Here is a 21049-nt window from a genome sequence, read left to right as displayed (position 1 = left end):
GCTTTGAAACCTGATCTTGCCCATTACACTCGACGTACATGAGTTGTAATCGATACACGCGTCAGTAACAACATTTTTTTTTAATCTCATAATGTTTTGCGCGTGTTAGGAACAAGTTTTAACGTCTTTCAAAGTTATGCCTAATTGTTTACGAAAGTAAACGTTGGGCGTTTTAACACGTTTCAGAAGTGCTCGTTGACATCTGAGATCGACTGCTTTTGTCTGAGTTAAGATGGCGGTGTGAAAGGCAAGGTTTGTTGTCCATGGGTACAAAGTATGTTTAAGTGCATCAACCGAACGGCGCAGTGCACGAGATATTTCCAAGCAGCTGGAAGCGGCCCCCATCTCAACAAAGGAATTAAGTAAGTTTTGACTGGCGACTTACGCAGTTAGAAGAAGTAAATGTGCTGTTATTGTATCAAGTCATGCTAGCTAGCCCTAGCTACTTAACTAATGGTAGGCACCGGTCGGGGCCGTTAAGCCGGGTTGTTGACCTCTGCTTTCCATAAACACTGCCGTGTTGCTTCTTAAATTGTCTACCTTTATATTGAGTTTGGTGGAAATACTCCAAATCATCAGTGCTTTTCTATATTTATCACAGAACTTTATTACACAGTTCGATTGCCATTTAGTTCAGTTTGTTTCACGCTTGATGGCCCAACATTCATTGTTGATGAGTCAGGTCCTCCACGGTGGGTGGCTCCCCACATCTCTGTATACAGAGCAGTTATGTCATGCAACGTGCTTTTATGATTAAATATCAGCGTTTATTCCAGGCGGATGCTGTAGTTGTTAGCGTCTTTATAGTTCCTTACTTGGCTTGTGTTTTGTCTTCTGAATTGGACCAGTGAGGATTTGTTCAGTAAGCTGTTTTAGTCACGGTTCAGTTCGACAAAGGATGTACGTCTTCTTGTAATCTGAAAGCAGATGTCCAAGAACCTCAATTGTGATACAAAAAGTATTAGGGGGTTTCTGTCATATCATGATAAATCACACATTGTTTTTGTTCATGGCATATTACATAGATTGCCTCTGAACTCATGAAAACTGTTATCTTGTCAGATTTGTACTGTGTGGGTTATTTTCTATGGCTGGGTGATAGGGCCTAATATTTATTTCATAATCATACATTTTAATGTAAAATTGATAAAAGGAGTATTTGCGAATGTGTTGTATAGTGCCTAACTCGTAAGGAACGATACATTGATTAAAAAAACAAAAAACAAAATTGAAAACAATAACAAAGATATTGTAATTAAGAGAAAGATAACATTTATTGTGTCGTTCTCAACTGAAAATTAAAAGTCAAGCACTCTATTGTGCAAAATAATCACAAATAATATTGCTGAGCCTGATACTGTATCTTTATTTAAAAATATATAACAGGGATACTCAATTTTTGTGTCATAATTCCCCATAGATTTTCAATGGGAGACTGGCATAGAATACGCTGTTGTAACAGTATGGCTTGGCGTTGTCTTGCTCAAATAAAGAGGGTCGTCCCTGGAAAAGACATTGCTGGATTGCAGAATGGCTGGCGTTGGGCCAGAACCTCATACGTTACAATTTGGCAATTTAACATTTTTTTTTTTTAAATCAATACTTTTGGTCAGTCCACATGTGTCGATGTCATTTTTACAAATTATGAAGTGTTTAAAATTGATTGCTCTTAGTCTCTTTGATAAATCAATTTTAATAATTGAACAAACATGCCATTTTTATTGTGTCCTGAAAAGTGCCGATTTTGGAAGAAAAAGGTTTTGGCTCAACACCAGCAATTTGGCTCCAACAAACAGTATTAATCGTGCCTTGCAAATGTGCAAGGTCTGCATGCCGTGGGCAATAATAACACAACTGCATGGCATCACGTTTGCGGGCCTTTGAACCTTGTACCATTAACAATCCTGCCCCATAGGATATGACGTCCCTGATTTCCAAAACCAATTTGAAATATGGACTCGTCAGACCACAGCACACTTTTCCACTTTATCGGTCCATCTCAAATGAGCTTGGGCTTAGAAAAGTCAGCGGCCTTTCTAGGTTTTGTTGATATATGACTTTCATTTTGCATGGTAGAGTTTTAACTTGCATTTGGAGATGTAGCAACCAACTAAAAATAATAGGTTGAAAAGTATTTGCAATCATTGTATTCACACTGTACATGTGATTATCTGTATTTTAGGCTGGTGTCATCTTCTCGGCTCAGAATGATTGACCCGGCTCTAAAGAATGTGGTCACAGACATAATTCGCTCTCCTGAGGACAAGCGAGTTTACAGAGGCCTGGAGTTTAACAATGGCTTGAAGGCCATGCTCATCAGTGACCCGACGACAGACAAATCCTCCGCTGCTTTGGATGTCCACATTGGTAAGAAATGAACAATACTAAATACTATTTTTATTGCTCATTTGACGATAAAGAAGAGTAAAGACTCTTCCATCAGTATATGGAATGGAAAAACCTTTTTTTAAATTGCTTTGTAGCGTGCTGCGATGGAGTGTATTAGTTGTGTGCGTCACAAAAACATTAAAAACTTATTCCATGTACAGCACATTCAAACTGAAAATGTATCCACGGCTTGTTTGGCTGTCTCAGTGATCATTTTACCTTTTTAAATTTCAGGTTCGTTATCCGACCCTGCGAACATTGCGGGCCTGGCACACTTTTGTGAACACATGCTGTTCCTGGGGACAAAGAAGTACCCAAAAGAGAATGAGTACAGCCAGTTCTTGAGCGAGCACGCTGGCAGCTCCAATGCCTTCACCAGTGGAGAGCACACCAACTATTACTTTGATGTATCTCATGAGCACTTACAAGGAGCCTTGGATAGGTAATGGACTATTTTAATACAATGTCGTCTCCATAAACAATTCTTTGCAGCTTCACCTCTAGCTTTAGCCTGCTATCAGCAGGATAACTGCTCGGGGCGGCATGGCTCAGTGCCCGTCCCCTTTCCGTGAGGTTGTGGGTTCGAGCACTGAACCCCGAGGCCATCTTTTTAAAACTCACCCTTTTCTAACCACAGATAGGGTTCACACACCTGCTGAACATCAGCCATTTTCGCTTTAGGGTGAAGCTGGTGTTCTTTGCTTTGCAGGGGGGCTCTGCTCACATATCAGCTCTGGTGGTTTGGAAAAGGCACTCAGTTAAATGAGGGATATTGGATTACCTTGTTTATAAATGAGGGGTATTCTAGCTGGCACCTGTTTGTGGAATAGGCTAATTGTTGTCCACTGCTGGTGTAATGTGTGGCCCATCTGGTCCCACGAGAATTGAATAGTGTAGGCTACAGCTGATGATGAAATATTAATGATTTATTTTACACCTTTATCCCAAAGTATTTGGCTTCTATCTAATAATTCTTCATTGCAGTGTTGTTGTCATGAAGTGTTTTCTCTATAATGATGACGAAATTGTCACACGGTAATCTTTTAGGTTTGCCCAGTTCTTCTTGTGTCCACTTTTTGACGAGAGCTGTAAAGACCGCGAGGTGAATGCTGTGGACTCTGAGCATGACAAGAACCTGATGAATGATGCTTGGAGGCTCTTTCAACTCGAGAAGGCCACTGGCAACCCAAATCACCCCTTCAGTAAATTTGGAACAGGTAGCACTTTTGAAGACTTCACACACAAAGCCACATAATCTATTGTTGCTTGATAGAACTTTGCCCAGTCTAGCTGGTTGTCATAGAAACACCACTTTAAAGTGGAAAGTGTAGCTGGTGATCAGCAATAGCAATTTTAAGACTTCCGCAAAGATATCTCAAGATTTGCCGAAGTAATTATGTATTCCGCTAGCATACATTAGTTTAGGGGTCAAGATGTTTGTGCGCAGAACCATGGAATACACACATTAATTACATTTTTGTTTAAAAAAAAAAAAAAAAAGTTACTTTTCAAATGTTATTTAATGACTTGCCCACCAGGAAGGGCTACTTCACTCTAGTTGTACTGCAAAACTGGTGGTTTTTGTCTGTAGTCATTCATGATGAAAACAAATGTTCACATGATGTAAATATCTTGTGAACCTGAGATGCATTCCCCATTTGTAATGGCGCTAAAAAGGCAAATATAAAATGTACAAAAATCTGAATAATGTAAATATTAAAATTCTAATAGGCTATGTACTTTTGTTTAGCATTATATCATGTAATTAAAATTACAATAGGTAAACAAATGGTTAGTGGTTAGTAATGTGACTTCGTTGGTTGTATGCTAGCGCCATGTTTTCTGTCCCTGGTAGCTGTATTTTAAGGGTGGAAAAAGTTTGTGTTTGAGGAATTGTTACAATTTAAGAAAAAAACAAACCACACGCACATTTGAATATGAACACCTGATCCTTTCTGCTAATTTAAGATAGTGTATTCGAGAGAGAAATATGACATATCTCTGTTCTAGGTAACAAGCTGACCCTTGAGACGAGACCATCTAATGACGGCATTGATGTCCGCCAAGAGCTCCTTAAGTTTCACTCTACATATTACTCCTCAAATCTAATGGGCCTCTGTGTTTTAGGAAGAGGTAAGACGACACGGAGGAAGAATGAAAATGAAAATGTGCTGTTGTGTTTTTTTTTGTTTTTTTTTAAGAGGCAGGTCTGTGATGTGATTTACAGCACAATAGTTATGTTAAACAACTGGCCTTACTTGTGTTTAACTCATTCACTCCCAGCCATTTTCACTGACGCAACCCCCTTCGCTCCCGGCTGCAAGGTCCAAAGAATATTCTGTTCTATTGCTATAAAAACATACCAAAAAAAAGATTAGTCCATTCTTTCATCAGAAAAAAGTATATTTCTATATGTTTCCATTTTGTTTCATCATTATTCACAAACCTGTTGAAAACACTGCCAAAAAGAGCTTGTTGCAACATGGCACTGTCTGATCTCTTATACTCTGCTGCAACCTGCTGGCTGTTTTTTTTTTTTTTTTTTTTTTGAAAACTACTGTTTTAAGCGTGAATGAGTTCGAGCTATTGATTGACTTGCTTAAGCTACTCACTGTATATTTATCGATTTTTAATTCCTAATGTTTGAACTTTATTGAATAATGCATATTCATTGGTTGTTTGGTAAAAAGAAGTTAATTTAAAAAGTAAGAAGGAATTAAGAGGTTTGGTGAATGAATGAATGTAGTCAAAAGTGTGCAAATTTTGTTTGCTCATACCTAAGTGTTTCTTACCCACAGAATCCCTAGACGAGCTGACCTCTATGGTGGTCAAGTTATTTGCAGAAGTAGAGAACAAGAACGTGCCTATCCCGGAATTTCCCGACCACCCTTTTCACGATGAATATCTGAAAGTGAGCATCTGTTCTTTGCTCTTGCAGTTGATTCATTTTTCATATGACATTTTAAAAAAATGATTTATTGTTGTCGTGCCAGCAATTCTACAAAGTGGTGCCGATAAAAGACATAAGGAATCTGTATGTGACGTTCCCCATCCCAGACCTGCAGAAATACTATAAGTCAAACCCAGGACATTATCTGGGACATCTGATAGGACATGAAGGACCTGGAAGTTTGTTATCTGAACTAAAATCTAAAGGTAGGGCGCACCAAACGGTCACACATTTGAGGATGTGAGTATTGAAAATTTCCCATCAAAAGTACTGAAATGGTCATTCTGTTAAGGATGGGTCAATACGCTTGTTGGAGGTCAGAAAGAAGGAGCCAAAGGATTCATGTTCTTCATCATCAATGTCGACTTGACTGAAGAAGGCCTTTGTAAGTATAGCGCTAGAGATTTACTCATGGGGTGTTTTCCAATCTAGTGCTTGTGGAAGAATCTAACTTGTAAATAATCTCTTCTAGTGATAGACAAATACGTTTTTGTTTTTTCAGGGCCGATACCGACAAATTATTAGTAGGCAAGGAAGCCGCTAACCAATATTTGGAGCCGATATTCTTTTGCATTAAAATAATAATAAAATAAAAAAAAGCACGTTTGTTAAAACAACTTCTCACATTTTCATTTTTCTTTTAATTTAAACATACATCAAATTGACAGCTTTGTTTTAAAATTCTAACAAAAGAGTAAAGACATAGTAAGGTTTTCCAAAATTTTAACATAACTAAAATGTTAAACTTTCACATATGCTAGTTTTAATTTTAACAAAAGCAAAAAGCAGCATCTCTTATAAAGTTAAGTGAACTTTTAAATAAATACATACATAGAAAGTTACGTACATGAACTGAACCCAGTTTTAAATTGATCTCTTAAGCTGGCAAGTCGCTGTGCTTGCAAACATTAGCAAATTTTGGGTTCTCGTCAGAGTTTGTTTCACTTGTTTCAGAGGATGTTCGCAAACACTGAAAATGTGTCAGAACATGTTCAAAGTTTCTCTGTGACAAGTACAAACTGTCTGTGAACATCTTTGCAACCTTTTGGAACATTTTACAAACCCTGCCGAAAACACAACCCTCACTAAGTTAGCTTTATCCGACTTCAGATTTGTAAAAATGGCCAATTCTATTTGTAAAAATGTTATATATCGGCGCCAATAATCAGTTCATCCCAACCTCTTCTTGTGGACCAACAGTGCATGTGGAGGACATTATCTTTCACATGTTCCAGTATATCCAGAAACTGCGCACAGAGGGACCTCAGGAGTGGGTGTTCCAGGAGTGCAAGGTGAAAACCCCCCACCTCATTCTAATTGAATGTTTTTGAATTGGACTCCAAATCTGAATTATCACTGCATATGACGCCAATTCTGTCTTTCGCTGCAGGATTTAAACAAGGTCGCCTTCCGTTTTAAAGACAAGGAGCGACCCCGCGGCTATACCTCTAAAGTGTCTGGTTTGCTACACGTAGGTGTCCTCTCCAACGTGCAAAAGTTGATTTCACGTTAGCGCTTGTAGCTCCTGTCCTGGCTGTTTGTCATAATTGCGTTGTTAATTTTTTGTTATTTTTATTTTCAGTATTACCCGCTTGAAGAGACTCTAGCAGCAGAGTACCTTTTAGAAGACTTCAGGCCAGACTTGATTGAGATGGTGCTGGACAAGCTGAGACCAGAATATGTCAGGTGAGTGCAAGAATATTTACAACAATATTGGAACAACACTTTTACACCACCTCGTTTCACCAATCACTCAGGACAAATCATTTTTAGTTCGTTTTTATTTCGTTTTGAGTTTTGTTTATTAATTTTAATTTTCAGGGTGGTTCTGTTAGTTTTTATTAGTTTTAGTTATTTAATAAATGCTTAGTTTTTGTTTAGTTTTACTTCGTATCAGTATTAGTTTTAAAAAAATGTGTATTGTGTAAAAACACCATGGGAGCGACGTCATCTGAAGGTGCTTTTCTATTGGCTGCTGCGAGATGATGTCACTTCTGTTTGACACTTTCAAACGTCCATATTCCGGCGGTCAATATCAAAATAAATCTACCGTACTTAAAATCATGCTCAAAGGCTCATGCATTAAATTAATTACCAAAGACTTAAAACAAAAGACATTTTTGCTATACATATAGTTTAGTTTTGTAAACATAAAATGTAGTTTCAGTTAGTTTTTTTTTTTTTTTAAGTATTTTTGTTTTTATTTTATTTCGTTACCAAAATTGTTTTTTGAATTTTAGTTTTAGTTATTTTATTTATTTATAACCTTGTCTATAATAGATATTTTTTTGTGCACAGTTGCATGCTTTGTAATGTCAATTGAGATCTACTAATGACATTTCTAAGGGACATAGGAAAGAGTATTTTCAGTTTGTGACAAATAGATGTTGCTTTTTTTTTCTTAATGCTGCATAGTCTTTGGGTGGAGATAGAATTGTAACTTTTACAGTAGCTTGCATTTCGTCAATAGTGGAACTGAAGTTCAACATTTCAGTTGTCGCAAGCAAAAAGACAAAACATACACAAGAAAAAGAATTTCAAATACACATTATTATTTCATAATTATTATTGTTTAGTTTGACAGAGAACACAAAGAGTGGCACAACAAATGCCCTTTTTTTTGGCTGAACCACTTATAACTGCACAACAATTCCTGTAGTAGTAAATTTGCTTGTATCTCATCCTGCATAATATGAAAATATTCTCTTTCCAGAGTTGTTCTGGTGTCAAAGTCATTTGACGGTCAAACAGACAAGTCAGAAGAATGGTACGGTACGCAGTACAAACAGGAGGCTGTCGCTGACGAGACCATCAAGGTGAATCACTGCAAATGTTGTGCCAATCAAATGTCTGCTGGCAGTCAGATTCTTCTTCTTCTTCTTCTTCTTTTGAGAAATGCTTTTGATGCAAGACAGCACGTTAAGTCACGCACGTGTTTCAGACATGGGCCGGTGCGGACCTCAACGGCAAGTTCAAGTTACCAATGAAAAATGAGTTCATCCCGACCAACTTTGAAATTTACCCTCTTGAGAAAGACACTCCTGCCGTCCCTACTCTAATCAAGGCAAGTATGTTTGCTGCTGGGTTTTGACATCAAAGTGGTGACACTGTTGATTACATACTCGAGCAGCCTGATTTTCACTGCGGATGACAAAAAAAAACAACAACATAAATCTCCTATGTGATTGTGTTTGCTAAAAGCAAGATGAAAGCACGTTTTATTATTCACCAAAGTAATTTTGCTTTTGTTTTGAACTGAAACTGTATTCTCTCAGTTTCTGAATTTGTGATCATGGTGCATCAATGTGAGACTAGATTATGTGTGGCCTTCTTTTAGGACACAGCGATGAGCAAGGTGTGGTTCAAGCAGGATGACAAATTCTTTCTTCCCAAAGCGTGTCTGAACTTTGAGTTCTTCAGGTATGTAATGAGTCAGTCGTCGATGGAAATGTTGCAAAAACAAACTGCCTAGTAAATTTTATTTATTTTTTTTAAGCACATTAAATATTTTAATTACACATTAGGGATGGACCAATTATCGGCTGAGTGCATTTTACCGAATATCGGTATCTGCCTTTAAAAAAAAAAAGAAAAGAGGGCTGACAAAAGATCTATTTAAAACTATATTAACCTCAGGGAGCTAAATTTGCAGTTAACTGTGTGAGTTGCTTCAGACCCTGGGAACACTGCACCTTTTGTTATTTTTTGGCCTGGGCGATATGGCCAAAAAAAAATCAAATCTTTTTTTCCCCAGTCATTCAGGACGATTACGATTTTAATCTAATAAACCCAACAAACATTTATTTAAAGGTTTCATTTATTCTAAATTAATTCCTGTGCAAAATGGTCAGACACCAATAATGTATATTGATTCTAAATCTGTTTTAACATAAACTTAACATTCATAGTTTGTGCTTAAATGCCACAAATAAGAAGGCGGTATCTATTGTAAATATGTCTTGTAAACAACCCATACAGCATTCTGCCACTTGTGCAAAATTAAAGCTTGCAAAAACATTTTGGATGTAACAGAACATAAGAACAACAGCTTTTAATAATCCAGAAGAGAAAACTTGATTTCACTATTTAACAAGTTTTCAAATATTCAGTTTTTAAAATGATGTATCGATTTAATGTGATTTATTGCCCACCCCTAGTTTGAAATTATAACAAAGAGGAGTGCAAAATTAACATTTCAGATATTTTTGAAGTTAAGAAAACATTATTTATTGGAGAAAATAATAAAGAACTTTTCAGTTAAGTTTTTAAAGATAAGCCGATGACCCTGGACTGCGATTGGTTGGCAACCAGTCCAGGGTGTCCCCCGCCTTCTGCCCAGAGCCAGCTGAGATAGGCGCCAGCAGCCCCCGCGACCCTTGTGAGGAATAAGCGGTCAAGAAAATGGATGGATGGATGGATGGTGACCCTGGCAACTCCCTGAACTTTTTGTTGGAATTTTAAAACAAATATGTCTATTATCTAAATAAAGAATTAAAAATCATTTAGCAAATCTGAAGAGTTGTCCAATAAATTCAAGTTAAGAACTGGGATTTGTATTTTTTTTGAGAATTTCATGCCAATCTTTGATTCCCTTTTACTGAAAATGAATACCAGCCCCAAATATTGGTTATTGACCTCCTTCGCGACTAATAATCGTGTCGTATCGGCAAAGAGACCATTACCGTCATGGGAAGTTTAGAAGAAAAAAAATGAAAACAAACGTTAGCTTCATTGTGCAACACTTAAAAAAAATATATAGCATTTTCTTCCTTATGGTCTAATGTTAGGACATCCGTTTTCAATCAAAACTGCCATCGCACAACAAAAATATTTGTCGTCAGGCAATAAATATTTCCAAAGGTATCACAATAATTTGAAGAAACCATTTACAAGGAAACATAAACATGCATGCAAAATGTAGCTTTTAGATTAACAGCTGATGAGTTTAAAATTGTTTTATTTTATTTTATTACTTTATTTTTAGATTTATAGCATGCAAAAGTTTAATGTGGAATCAAATTCTCAGTTCTGAAATTACTCTGCATATTTGTTTTTATTTATTTTTTCTGTATTTTGTTTCTGAAGCCAGAGAAGCAATTAATTTGTACTCGGTGCAATTTCTTTCTTTGACCCCCTGCTATTTTTCTACAGCCCGTTTGCGTATGTGGACCCATTACATTGTAACATGGCTTATTTATACCTGGAGCTCCTAAAGGACTCCCTCAACGAGTATGCATATGCAGCCGAGCTAGCTGGTTTGAACTATGACCTTCAAAATACCGTCTATGGGATGTATGTAAGTATTCTGATTCCCATGCTGTAAGAATTCATGTTGCATCCCAAATCCAAAGAACCCCCACCTAGTGAACTTCTCCGACTGGGCTATAGTGGCTCAGCCAGGCATTGTGAGAAATAACATATGTGTTCTTAAAAGAAAAACAAAAAACGTATAGTAATAAAAGTGCATAATTGATCTGCACAAACTAAACCTGGCTGGTGTCAGTATAGCTGTAGTTCTATCTGCATCTTCTCACCCTTCATTAGTCTTTTTTTTTTTTTTTTTTTCCCTCTCCCAAAACACTCATTCCTATAAATCCTTTTCTTTTTGCCTCACAGAGTCAGGCACAGCAATTTTGTCGATGTACTTGTTCCGTGCAACTAACAAAGTTAGCATCAGTCTCCTCGCAGGTGTACACAAAGCCAGTCATGAGGCTGCATATACATACTCTTTCTGTCATTCTTCACATACTTGTCTCTCATTCCCATCAACTGTCTTTTTGTTGTTTTTGTTTTTTTCTTCCCCCCTCCCCTTCCTTCTGTAGTCGCTACTTATATGCAGATCCACTGCACTGCAATATGACCTACCTGTTGCTCAGGTTACTGAAGGATGATTTAAGAGAGTATACATATGCAGCCCGCCTGGCGGGGCTGGTGTATGGCATAGCCTCAGGGATGAATGCCATCCTAGTAAGTAAGCTGTGAGTCCTGCAGGGAAGTGGAGCAAGTGTTGTGTATTGTCCTCTTTGAGGCATTTCAGGTGTGGAAGTAAAAATGGCTTGCTTGTCACGGCTCACTTTTGAGTTTTGTTGTTGTTTCCAAGCTAAGCTGGAGGGTTTTTTGGGGAGATTTTGCTTGCCGTTGCTTATATGTTTAAACCCAAAAATGTTCTTTACAATTATATGTTCTATGCAGCCCCACTAGTCTAACCACAGTATTCTGACTTGGGGTGTGAATTGCCTAGTACCTGACGATTCGATTCGTATCACGATTCACAGGTCACGATTCGATTCGATACCGATTAATCCCGATACGAATTTATAAGTCGATTGTTGCGATTTTTTTTCATTCAAATTTAGAAAATACTAATCAGTAAGCTTGTAGAGTGTAAGATTTATATGAAAATGTATTATTTATTTATCTGAAATTTCAGTCTTATAGAGGTTGTAATCTGTTTCATGTTTGAACAGCATTAAAATAAAATATTAAGGCTTAATGTTCCGTTCATATAACATTCTTCCATGCTCAAGGTGTGAATCCTAAAAAAAAAAAAATCTATTCTGCCGATTATTGAATCGATTCGAGAATCGCACGATGTAGTATCGCGATATATCGCCGAATCGATTTTTTTTTTAACACCCCTAATTCTGACTAATATTGTGTTTGTGGGATATGATAAAAAGCAGCAAAATCCACCCATTTTAGGGGGCGGCCGTTCCGCTATTTGTTTTTGACTAAAAATGACACCACAGTTGCTCAGGGCTCAGCTAACGACCAATCACAGCGCAGCTTGCAAATGTCACATGACTAAACTCACAAAACAAGTGAGCCGTGATTGGTCGTTACCTGAGCCCTGACCAACTGTGACGGCATTTTTAGTCGACAGCAGGTGACAAAATGGCCGCCCCCTGAGATGGATAAACACGGGTGGACTTTGCTGCTTAATTCATATTCCACAAACGAAATATTAATCAGAACGCCATATTTAGACTAGGTGAGGCACATACTTCATTTTAATTTATTCTAAAGATAATTTTTGGGTTGATTGGCTTCCCCTTTAAGATGGGTCTAACAGATTTCAGTCACAGCATTAAATGCGACCGTTGGTTATTTGATTCTAAAAGTCGATACATGAATTAAAATGCCTTTATCAATCTGTTCAAGTCAAATAAATGAAAAGGTCTTTCAAAGTACATCAGGATCAGTTGCAGGTTCTAAGAATTAAAGTCAGGCTAAAGTCCAGTGGGGCATTCAGGATAATGTACCAAAATTTTGATTCATATCACGTTTAAGCTTTCTAAACTTAGGGCAGGGTTGTTACATCCCCAAGGAAGAAGAAAATATTTCACGCCCTCCTCCAACTCTCCACTGGGACCATAAATAGTATCATTTGTCTATCAAATTGATCTAAGTACAACTCTGCAGATGAGCTAATACTCTCACAATTACAGGACCACTGCCACCTACTGTAGTGGATGCACAATTACACTTTATTCTCGTACAGTTAAAAAAAAAAAAAAAAAGTTGCCTGAGGTGACACGCGTCTACTCTGGCAGCGCAGTACATACCACCCTCCCCCCCAATCCAAATCTGCTTTATTGACTTTACTTAGAAGTTACTGTGAATTTGAGTTTCTACTCTAGTCTAAACTAATTTTATTATTTATTTATTTATGTATTTATTCATTGCGTGACTACTACCTCCCTCTCCACTCTATCACAAATATTCTGCATCGTTTGGAGTAACCCCACTAATTTCTGCTTGCTGGTTTTTATCATTAACAACATCTCATTGAAAATGATGGTGGTCTCTCCTGGGGGACATCACTTTGGTGAATCTGTGAGCTGTGCCTAATTGGTTGGAGTCAGCACTATCAGTGTGGCCAGCTGGCCATTTGTCAAGGTTAATGATGTTAGGACAGATGACTTTGAACAGGTTTCTTTCACCCAAGGGACTTTGTCATGTGGGCTTGGTGTGATTACTAAATCATGCAGGGTCATGAAGGTTGTAGATGACACTGCAATGTGGCTTTCAATAACTGACTTGTATCTGTCCCAAATTGGATCAATTTTTAAATTGTTTTCGCATTCAAAAACTGTTGTTTGTCCCCTTTTCCCGATACAGTGCCACGATATTGAAAATGATATTCAGTATTTGACCCATAAAATTACATATGACCAGACCAGCTGTCAAAAACCAATCAGATGATGAGAAACAGACTGTGTGCATCAGCTGTTTAGAAACCATTTTGTTGATTCCCTGGCTGGTTGTATAATATCTGGCTGTCTAGTCTCCAGACCCAATAGTCCCACATAGGCCAAGAGACAACCATCAAATTCATAAATGAATAAAAGTAGCATCATTTGACCCCCATTGTAACCATCTGCTCTTTGTTACTGCTCCAGCTCTCTGTTAAAGGTTACAATGACAAGCAAGACATCCTTTTGAAGAAGATCATTGAGAAGATGGCCACATTTGAGATCGATGAGAAGCGTTTTGACATCATCAAGGAAGCGGTAATCACTATTTGTCATGGTCACTGTTGCTATTTTAAGTCAGTGATAATTTTGTCAACGAAAATTTTTTTTTCAGACGATATTTAAACAAAAATAAAATAGAAGCCATTCATTGAGACGATAACTGAAACTGACTGACAATTTCGTCAATGACTAAACTGTCAATTTAGTCAACTAAAATTGCTCTTTTTTTTTTTTTTTTTTTCCCCGTCGAGTAAAATTGGATTAAAAACTAAAACACAATCAGATCACTAAATTATGACAAAACATTTATTAATTTTATTCAAAAGACTAACGAAACTAAACTAGACTAAGTGCAATTTCTGGAGAAATGCGTGGGAATGTTGAAAGCTGAATGCTAAGATTTGAATACATGTGGAATGCTTATGAAGTAAATTGAAAGATAAATTATGTGAAAATTACAAAGTTTTAGTTGAAGTTGAAAGATAAATGAATAAGAAGAAAACTTGAACTGAAAATTGGAATAGAAATAGAAATTTGAATGCTGTAAATTGGAAGTATAATGTAGGAATTGTTTCTCAGCAAAAAAGTAAGGAGAATAAAAATCTGAATAACATATGTGAGATGCTTTCAGCATTCCCACAATTAAAATTTCCTGTCAAAATTAAGACTGGTTCTAGCCAGCTTATGTTTTTTTTTCTTTTCTTTCGATTTCTCTCTTGCAGTACATGAGGTCTTTGAATAACTTCAGAGCAGAACAACCACACCAGCACGCTATGTACTACCTTCGTCTACTCATGACTGAAGTGGCTTGGACCAAAGATGAGCTCAGAGATGCTCTGGAGGGTGAGATGTTACTTTTTTCTACATAAAAAAATATATAGTTTGAGTAGCAATACATGAGAAAAATAGTAAAATCCGTAAAACTTTATTTTTTTTATTTTTTTTGTATGTGAAAAAGTCTAAAACGAACACTTGATTGTGATGTTGTTCGAGTGACAGCTGTGATCTGTATTCCAGATGTAACGCTCCCGCGCCTCAAGGCTTTCATCCCTCAGCTGTTGTCACGGTTACATATTGAAGCCCTTCTCCATGGCAACATTACTAAGGAGGTTTGTTTGTTTTTTACCTCTTGGAAAAAATATATTTAGTATCTGGTGGTTACATTCCAAGCAAATCTATAAATGATGCTGTCCGAATGCTGGATTTCTCATTTCGGTTGGCAGAATTTGGCTTTCATACCATTCTTATAATAATTCTAAAGAATGGGACACTTGTAAACATATGCTGTTTTTTTGGCCAGGGGGTGAAATGTAAAAGTAGGCACATCATGGCCAAGATCAACAACTTGAATATGAATGTAGATGCATTCATGTGTTATTTAAAGCAAATTAAAGCCAGGACAGATTTCAACTGGCACTCAATAAGTGAATTCAAGTACATGCATATACTGCGATGTTTTTCTGGTTGCCAAATGTTTATGCTTGTTTTTCCTGCTTTCGTCTGTCATGTTTTTTAGTCCGCCCTGGGCATGATCCAAATGGTGGAGGACACTCTGATTGAGCACGCACGCACAAAGCCTCTCCTCCCGAGCCAACTGATCCGCTACCGAGAGGTGCAAGTTCCGGACGGTAGGTCTCGGACTCCTTCACACGCCAGTAAAGCGCTCGTCATAATCAACACCCAGCCACACACAGAAGGGCCCTCACCTGTCCTGCACGCTCACGTCCTCGCCGACGCAGCCTTGCGTGGAAAACGGCTTCAATGAAATTGTTACCAGTTTGGTCATTGTTTTCCAAAGTAAAAACAGATGTTTACAAATGTCTTATTTTGATTAAGTCATTCACTGCCATTGACGGTAAAAGACGTCAAATGATGCATTTTTGCTGGGCTGGCAGTGAATGTGGTAAACACAGAAGATAATCAGTCTTCTTTCATGAAGGACTGTAGAAATCATAGGAACATTACAATTGCTGTTGATATGCTGAAATCAGAGAATTTGGAAAATTTTACATTTAAAAATGGCTCCAAACGATTACTCAATTATTTAAATAGTTGCAGATTAATTTGATAATCCATTATTTGTTGATTAATCGATACATTTTTGTTAGCTGTAGTCCGAAGAAACAAGGCTTGTGGTAGTGGCTCCTTTATCTCAGGCAAAATTTACATTCTGACAAAAATACAATCATGCAAAAGGTATTTGCGTAACTAATTTGATTCCTCAAATCATCTGTAAAACTTTGCTTTCACCCCAGTTGATTTTGGAAAGAAGTACTGTGAGATGTTACGGAGTGTGGTGCCTCTTGAGTGCCTGAGCAAAACTTTACCGTAGGCAGTGAGTTTGATCAGAGTCCCCCTCACAAAGTGAAGTTGAGCTCAGAAGGAGCCAGGTTACCCAACTTGTCAACACACTTGACTCTCAAGAAAATATTCATGTCAGATAAAAAGCTTTCAGAGTCCACTTTGGAACCATCAACGGAAAAACAAGTCTTTTGAGTTTAGCGTACATTGTCACGACTGTCCCCCATCTGAACCAGAATCGTGCAGCGAATGTGAACCTGAAACGGGTTCTCGTTTTGCAGGAAGAAGCTCTGCGAAAGAGAACTGTTGTTGCTGGCCGCCCATATAAACGGAACAATCGGGGGACGAGGGAAACTGTATGATATGCAATAAAGTTGACAACATTTGCACATTGCTCCCTGGCAGGCGGCTGGTATGTTTATCAGCAGAGGAACGAAGTGCATAACAACTGCGGCATCGAGATCTACTACCAGACGGACATGCAGAGCACCCGCGAGAACATGCTGCTGGAGCTCTTCTGTCAGATCATCTCCGAGCCGTGCTTCAACACGCTGAGGACCAAAGAGCAGCTGGGTCAGAGGCCATCACTTGATTGAACGGCCTTTTCACTTTTGAATACATTTCAGTGCTGTCGAGTTACAATTTCAATAATTGCACTCCACAATTACAAAATCACCATAATCATAAAAAAGCCTTTTCATACACATTTTTGAGTTGTTTAAATTTATACATTTGAACCTTTTTTTTTTTTTTTTTTTTTAAATAATTTAATCAATTGTTTCATCCAAAAGGAACTTTTGGACTTTTTTATAATTAGTGTTTCAAATTATTTTATTTGTGTTAAAATTGTTTTTTTGTTTTTTTACATTTTAAAAATTTTCTTGTTTTGTACCAAAAAAAAAAAGATCATCCTACTGCACAGTGCACAAGCTGCACTCCACCGTAAGGTTTTTGCCAACATAAATAAATAAATATAATAAATAAGTTGTTTGGTTCAAAAGGACCTTACATAATTATAGTGTTTCTATTTTTTTTTTAAATCGGTCTTAATATTTTTAAATGTGTAAACATTTTCTTGTTTTGTCCCAAAAATAAATGATCATCCTACTGCACAGTGCACAAGCTGCACTACAACCTTTTAGCAACATTAAATAAATAAATATTATAAAAAATTCATATTGTAATAAATTCTGTTTGGTCTAAAAGCAACTTATGTAATTATAGTGTTTCTATTTTTCTTTTAATTGGTCTTAACATTTTCTTGTTTTGTACCAAAAAAAAAAATAATCTTTTGGCATGATATGATTTACTGCTTGCAGAGTTGAGTAAACGAGCTGCATCTTTAGAGTCAAATGCCTCAAATTAACTCTTCCCCCTTATTCTTTGGTGCCTAACAGAGGAGGAGGGAGTGAGCAAGACGAGATAATGCAAACACAGATACCTTTTTCGCTTGGATTAATGTCCATGTATTAAAAAAAAATAAAAATAAAAAATCGCCAGCGGGTACTAGTTAGCCCCAAGGACAACATGAGCTCACCAGTGATCGAACTCTGTGAGAATTAAAACAGAAGAACAGTGATTATTTGTTTAAACTTAACATGATATGCTTTTCTTCTATACCACATACTCTTTATGTTTCTTAAAAATAAAAGGAGAAAAAAATATATAGTTTATTTACATTAACCCAAATATTTCTAAAAAAGGTCATTTTCAAGCAGTAATTTTAATACCGTGATATTGCGATATTTTTGTTCATAGTTATTAGAATGTATCATCAGCCCATGCCTAGACCTCGTGCTCCTTAACACACTTACCTGGTGGGAAAATACTAACCAAATCAGGATTTACTGTTTAAAATAATCTTGATTATTTTACCACATTTCTCCCCAAAGGTTACATCGTGTTCAGCGGGCCAAGGCGGGCCAACGGGGTCCAAGGCCTTCGCTTCATCATCCAGTCAGAAAAGGCGCCGCACTACCTGGAGAGCCGCATCGAGGCCTTCCTTTGCACCATGGAGAGAGCGGTGGAGGAGATGAACGAGGAAGCCTTCCAGAAGCACATCCAGGCCTTGGCCATCCGACGCCTGGACAAGCCCAAAAAGCTGTCTGCCGAGTGCGCCAAGTACTGGGGGGAGATCATCTCCCAGCAGTATAATTTTGATCGAGGTGAGCTCCTCACCTTACTGCTACATCTGACTCCGATTTGAGACAAATGCGTTTAAAAAAAAAATCTGATCTCTGATATGGTTAGCTTTTCCCCACAACCAACATTGTGCTTGAATGACGCTCATCTTTCTGTTGCGTCACAGATAATATCGAGGTGGCCCACCTGAAGACGTTAACTAAAGAAGACATTATGCAATTCTACCGTGTAAGTAGATGGACTTCAAATGGATTTCCAGCCTGTCCTGCAGTTGCTCCAACATGCTCTATGCTCGTTCACGCCGGAACAGTTTTGCTGAACCTGAGCAACTGTGATGTCATTTTCAGGAGACAACAAATTGAGATGGATAAAAATGGGTTGGATTTTGCTGCTTAACCCTGAATGAGATATTAATCACAATTGCGTTAGTGGAATATGAGTTAAGCAGCAAAGTCCAGCAGTTTTTATTTTTTATTTTTTATTTTATTTTAAAAAAAAATCAGTAACAGAAGGTGGCAATTTTGCCACTTGCTGTCGAGTACAAATGACATCATCACAGTTGCTCAGGTCTCAGGAAACAACCAATCACAGCTCAGCTTCAGAGAACAGGCGAGCTGTGATTGGTCGCTGCCTGAGCAATTGTGATGTCATCTTCACTTGACAGGAAACTGCAAAATGGCCGCTCCCTGAGATGCATAAAAACGGCTAGGTTTTGCTTCATAATTCGTATTCCACAGATGTAATATGAATCAAAATGTCATGTTTAGAGTAGTGGGGTCACTTATAATATATTATTTTCAAGAAATGTTTACTGCCACATACAAAAAACCCCGCCCCCACCCCAGTGCCCGCCGATTTTAAGAATTTTAACTCATCTTTCGAGGCAAACAGAATATTGTGTGCTTTTATTACATATACAAGGTAAATACCAAATGAACGATCACATTCCATTCTTTCATTAGGAAAAAAAAGTATGTTTCTACCTTATTCCATTCGTTAGTAATCACCATTTGAAAATAGATAATTTGACTGACATTGAAAAGATGAGAAAACAAGCTTTTTTTGTGAAAAGATACGTTTTCTCCACTACAGTGACTTTGACACTAATATTTTTTGTTTAGTGACACTCTGTGAATTAGGTTTAATGTGACAAAGGCTTTGATCATTCACGTCATTCTTGAAAATGTTGTACTTCATCAAATTCTATCATGTTTAATTGTAATTCCATACACCGGCAGCCCATTGAAAAGAGATACAATGCTGCCATCTGCTGGCCATAGTTAGTGGTTGTTTTTGATTCCACAACCCTTGACCAGACAGCGCTGCACTTAGACGTTGCACTTCTGATTGATTTAATAATAAAAAAAATAAAAATAAATCAAAATTTAAAAAAAAAAGTAGTTGAGGTCATTTAACACTTATGGTGGCATACATTGTGATTTTTCTATTCATTATTAAACGTTTTTGGCAGTGAAAGAGTTAAGAATAAAAGGACATTCTTTTGTTAAGAGACACCAAGATGGTCACAACTGCTTTTGCAATTGTTTGAAATAGCAAAGACCCTTTAAGCAAAATCTTAGCTTTTATTTTTATCTTGCCCCTTTGTGTTTCCCCGACAGGAGCGCCTGACCCTGGATGCCCCCAAAAGACATAAGATGTCCGTTCACGTGCTGTCCAGAGAGATGGACACCTGTAAGTATTTGCGATTTTCTTTTCTTCTTTTTTTTTTGCGGTCACGTGACCTCACATATGTCTCTTAGGTCCCCTGGTTGGAGAATTTCCTGCTCAGAATGACGTCAACTTGGCGCCTGCACCCTCTCTGCCCCAGGTGAACATCATGGCATGATTGCATGTTTGCTTGCTTGAAGAGGTTTCCATGAAGATGTCAACAGTACGTTGAGGCTGTAAATGGATCTTGATGTGTTTGTGCAGCCGTCGCTCGTCCGGGACATGACGGAGTTCAAGAGGAGCTTGCCTCTCTTCCCTCTGGTCAGGCCTCACATCAACTTCATGGCAGCCAAACTGTGAGCGAGCCTGGCCAACACCGTCACGGAACGTCGGGAAGACTCGGATCTGACTGAACCTGCATGTGTGTGTGTGATTAGTGGAGTACATATGAATGTGTGTGCAAGCAGGCTGGATCCACTAGAAGGAGATGCTTGGAAACAAAAAAAAGGTGTAATAGAGATTCACAGGACACCGTAGCTGTGATTAACGGTAGAGCCTCATGTTCAAGTTGAACAGGAGATGTAACACTTCAAAAATGATGTCACAGGCCCGTATAAGCTTTTTGTAGAGAAGCTAGACATCACCCGACAACGAACTTTTTACTCATCGTCATGTTGGTCATCTACCGCGCAGTGGTTTTAGTCCTCGCGCGGTTTTCTTTTTAACATGTTAAAAATGTTGGGACCCTTTTCAGCTCTTTGTAATCAGCTTTCCATGAAGAACCTCGCCCACAGAAAATTATTTATTATTTTTTATTTCAACTTAAAATATTTCAAAAAAACATCTCAGGGGTACTCACATGCTGATTTTTTTTAACCTTCAGTTTTAATTCAAAAATTTTATTAGTCTGTCATCTGCATTAATATTTTGTTCATTAAAAGAATCAAATCCTTATTGTCATCATATGTGTTTGTATTACAACACAGACGTTCTCTGACCTCTGGGTAACAGCCACAGCAGTACAATTGGTGGCAAAGAGAAAACGTAAGCTAAAACACACCCACAATTTAACGTTTCAGCACCGCCACCTGGCGATTGGGAGGAAATGGAACTGGAGAAGATA

The 21049-nt window shown here is 37.7% G+C and overlaps 1 protein-coding gene across 2 annotated transcripts; it reads left to right on the top strand.

The window, feature by feature from the left end:
• The first annotated feature begins 48 nt into the window (after positions 1 to 48).
• Positions 49 to 20878, top strand: ide (insulin-degrading enzyme). Of its 2 annotated transcripts, none has more exons than XM_077495576.1 (25): positions 49 to 362; positions 2183 to 2367; positions 2623 to 2830; positions 3436 to 3605; positions 4399 to 4521; positions 5187 to 5299; positions 5382 to 5544; positions 5631 to 5723; positions 6539 to 6630; positions 6729 to 6809; positions 6921 to 7024; positions 8052 to 8154; positions 8280 to 8402; positions 8676 to 8758; positions 11161 to 11305; positions 13741 to 13851; positions 14538 to 14658; positions 14833 to 14924; positions 15332 to 15443; positions 16522 to 16689; positions 18009 to 18281; positions 18425 to 18486; positions 19878 to 19950; positions 20019 to 20086; positions 20191 to 20878. In XM_077495576.1, the coding sequence occupies exons 1-25, from the start codon at positions 277 to 279 to the stop codon at positions 20284 to 20286; spliced, it is 3048 nt and encodes a 1015-aa protein (XP_077351702.1). In that variant the 5' UTR covers positions 49 to 276; the 3' UTR covers positions 20287 to 20878. The 2 variants fall into 2 exon arrangements, with proteins under 2 accessions (XP_077351702.1, XP_077351701.1); XM_077495575.1 differs by lacking the exon at positions 11161 to 11305 and adding an exon at positions 10490 to 10634 and having other exon boundaries at positions 55 to 362.
• The last annotated feature ends 171 nt before the right edge of the window (positions 20879 to 21049 follow it).

This window comes from Festucalex cinctus, chromosome 14, assembly GCF_051991245.1.
Source record: "Festucalex cinctus isolate MCC-2025b chromosome 14, RoL_Fcin_1.0, whole genome shotgun sequence".
Lineage (NCBI taxonomy): Eukaryota > Metazoa > Chordata > Actinopteri > Syngnathiformes > Syngnathidae > Festucalex > Festucalex cinctus.
The sequence above is the reverse complement of the archived record's forward strand: the minus strand, read 5'-3'. Positions and strand labels throughout refer to the sequence as shown.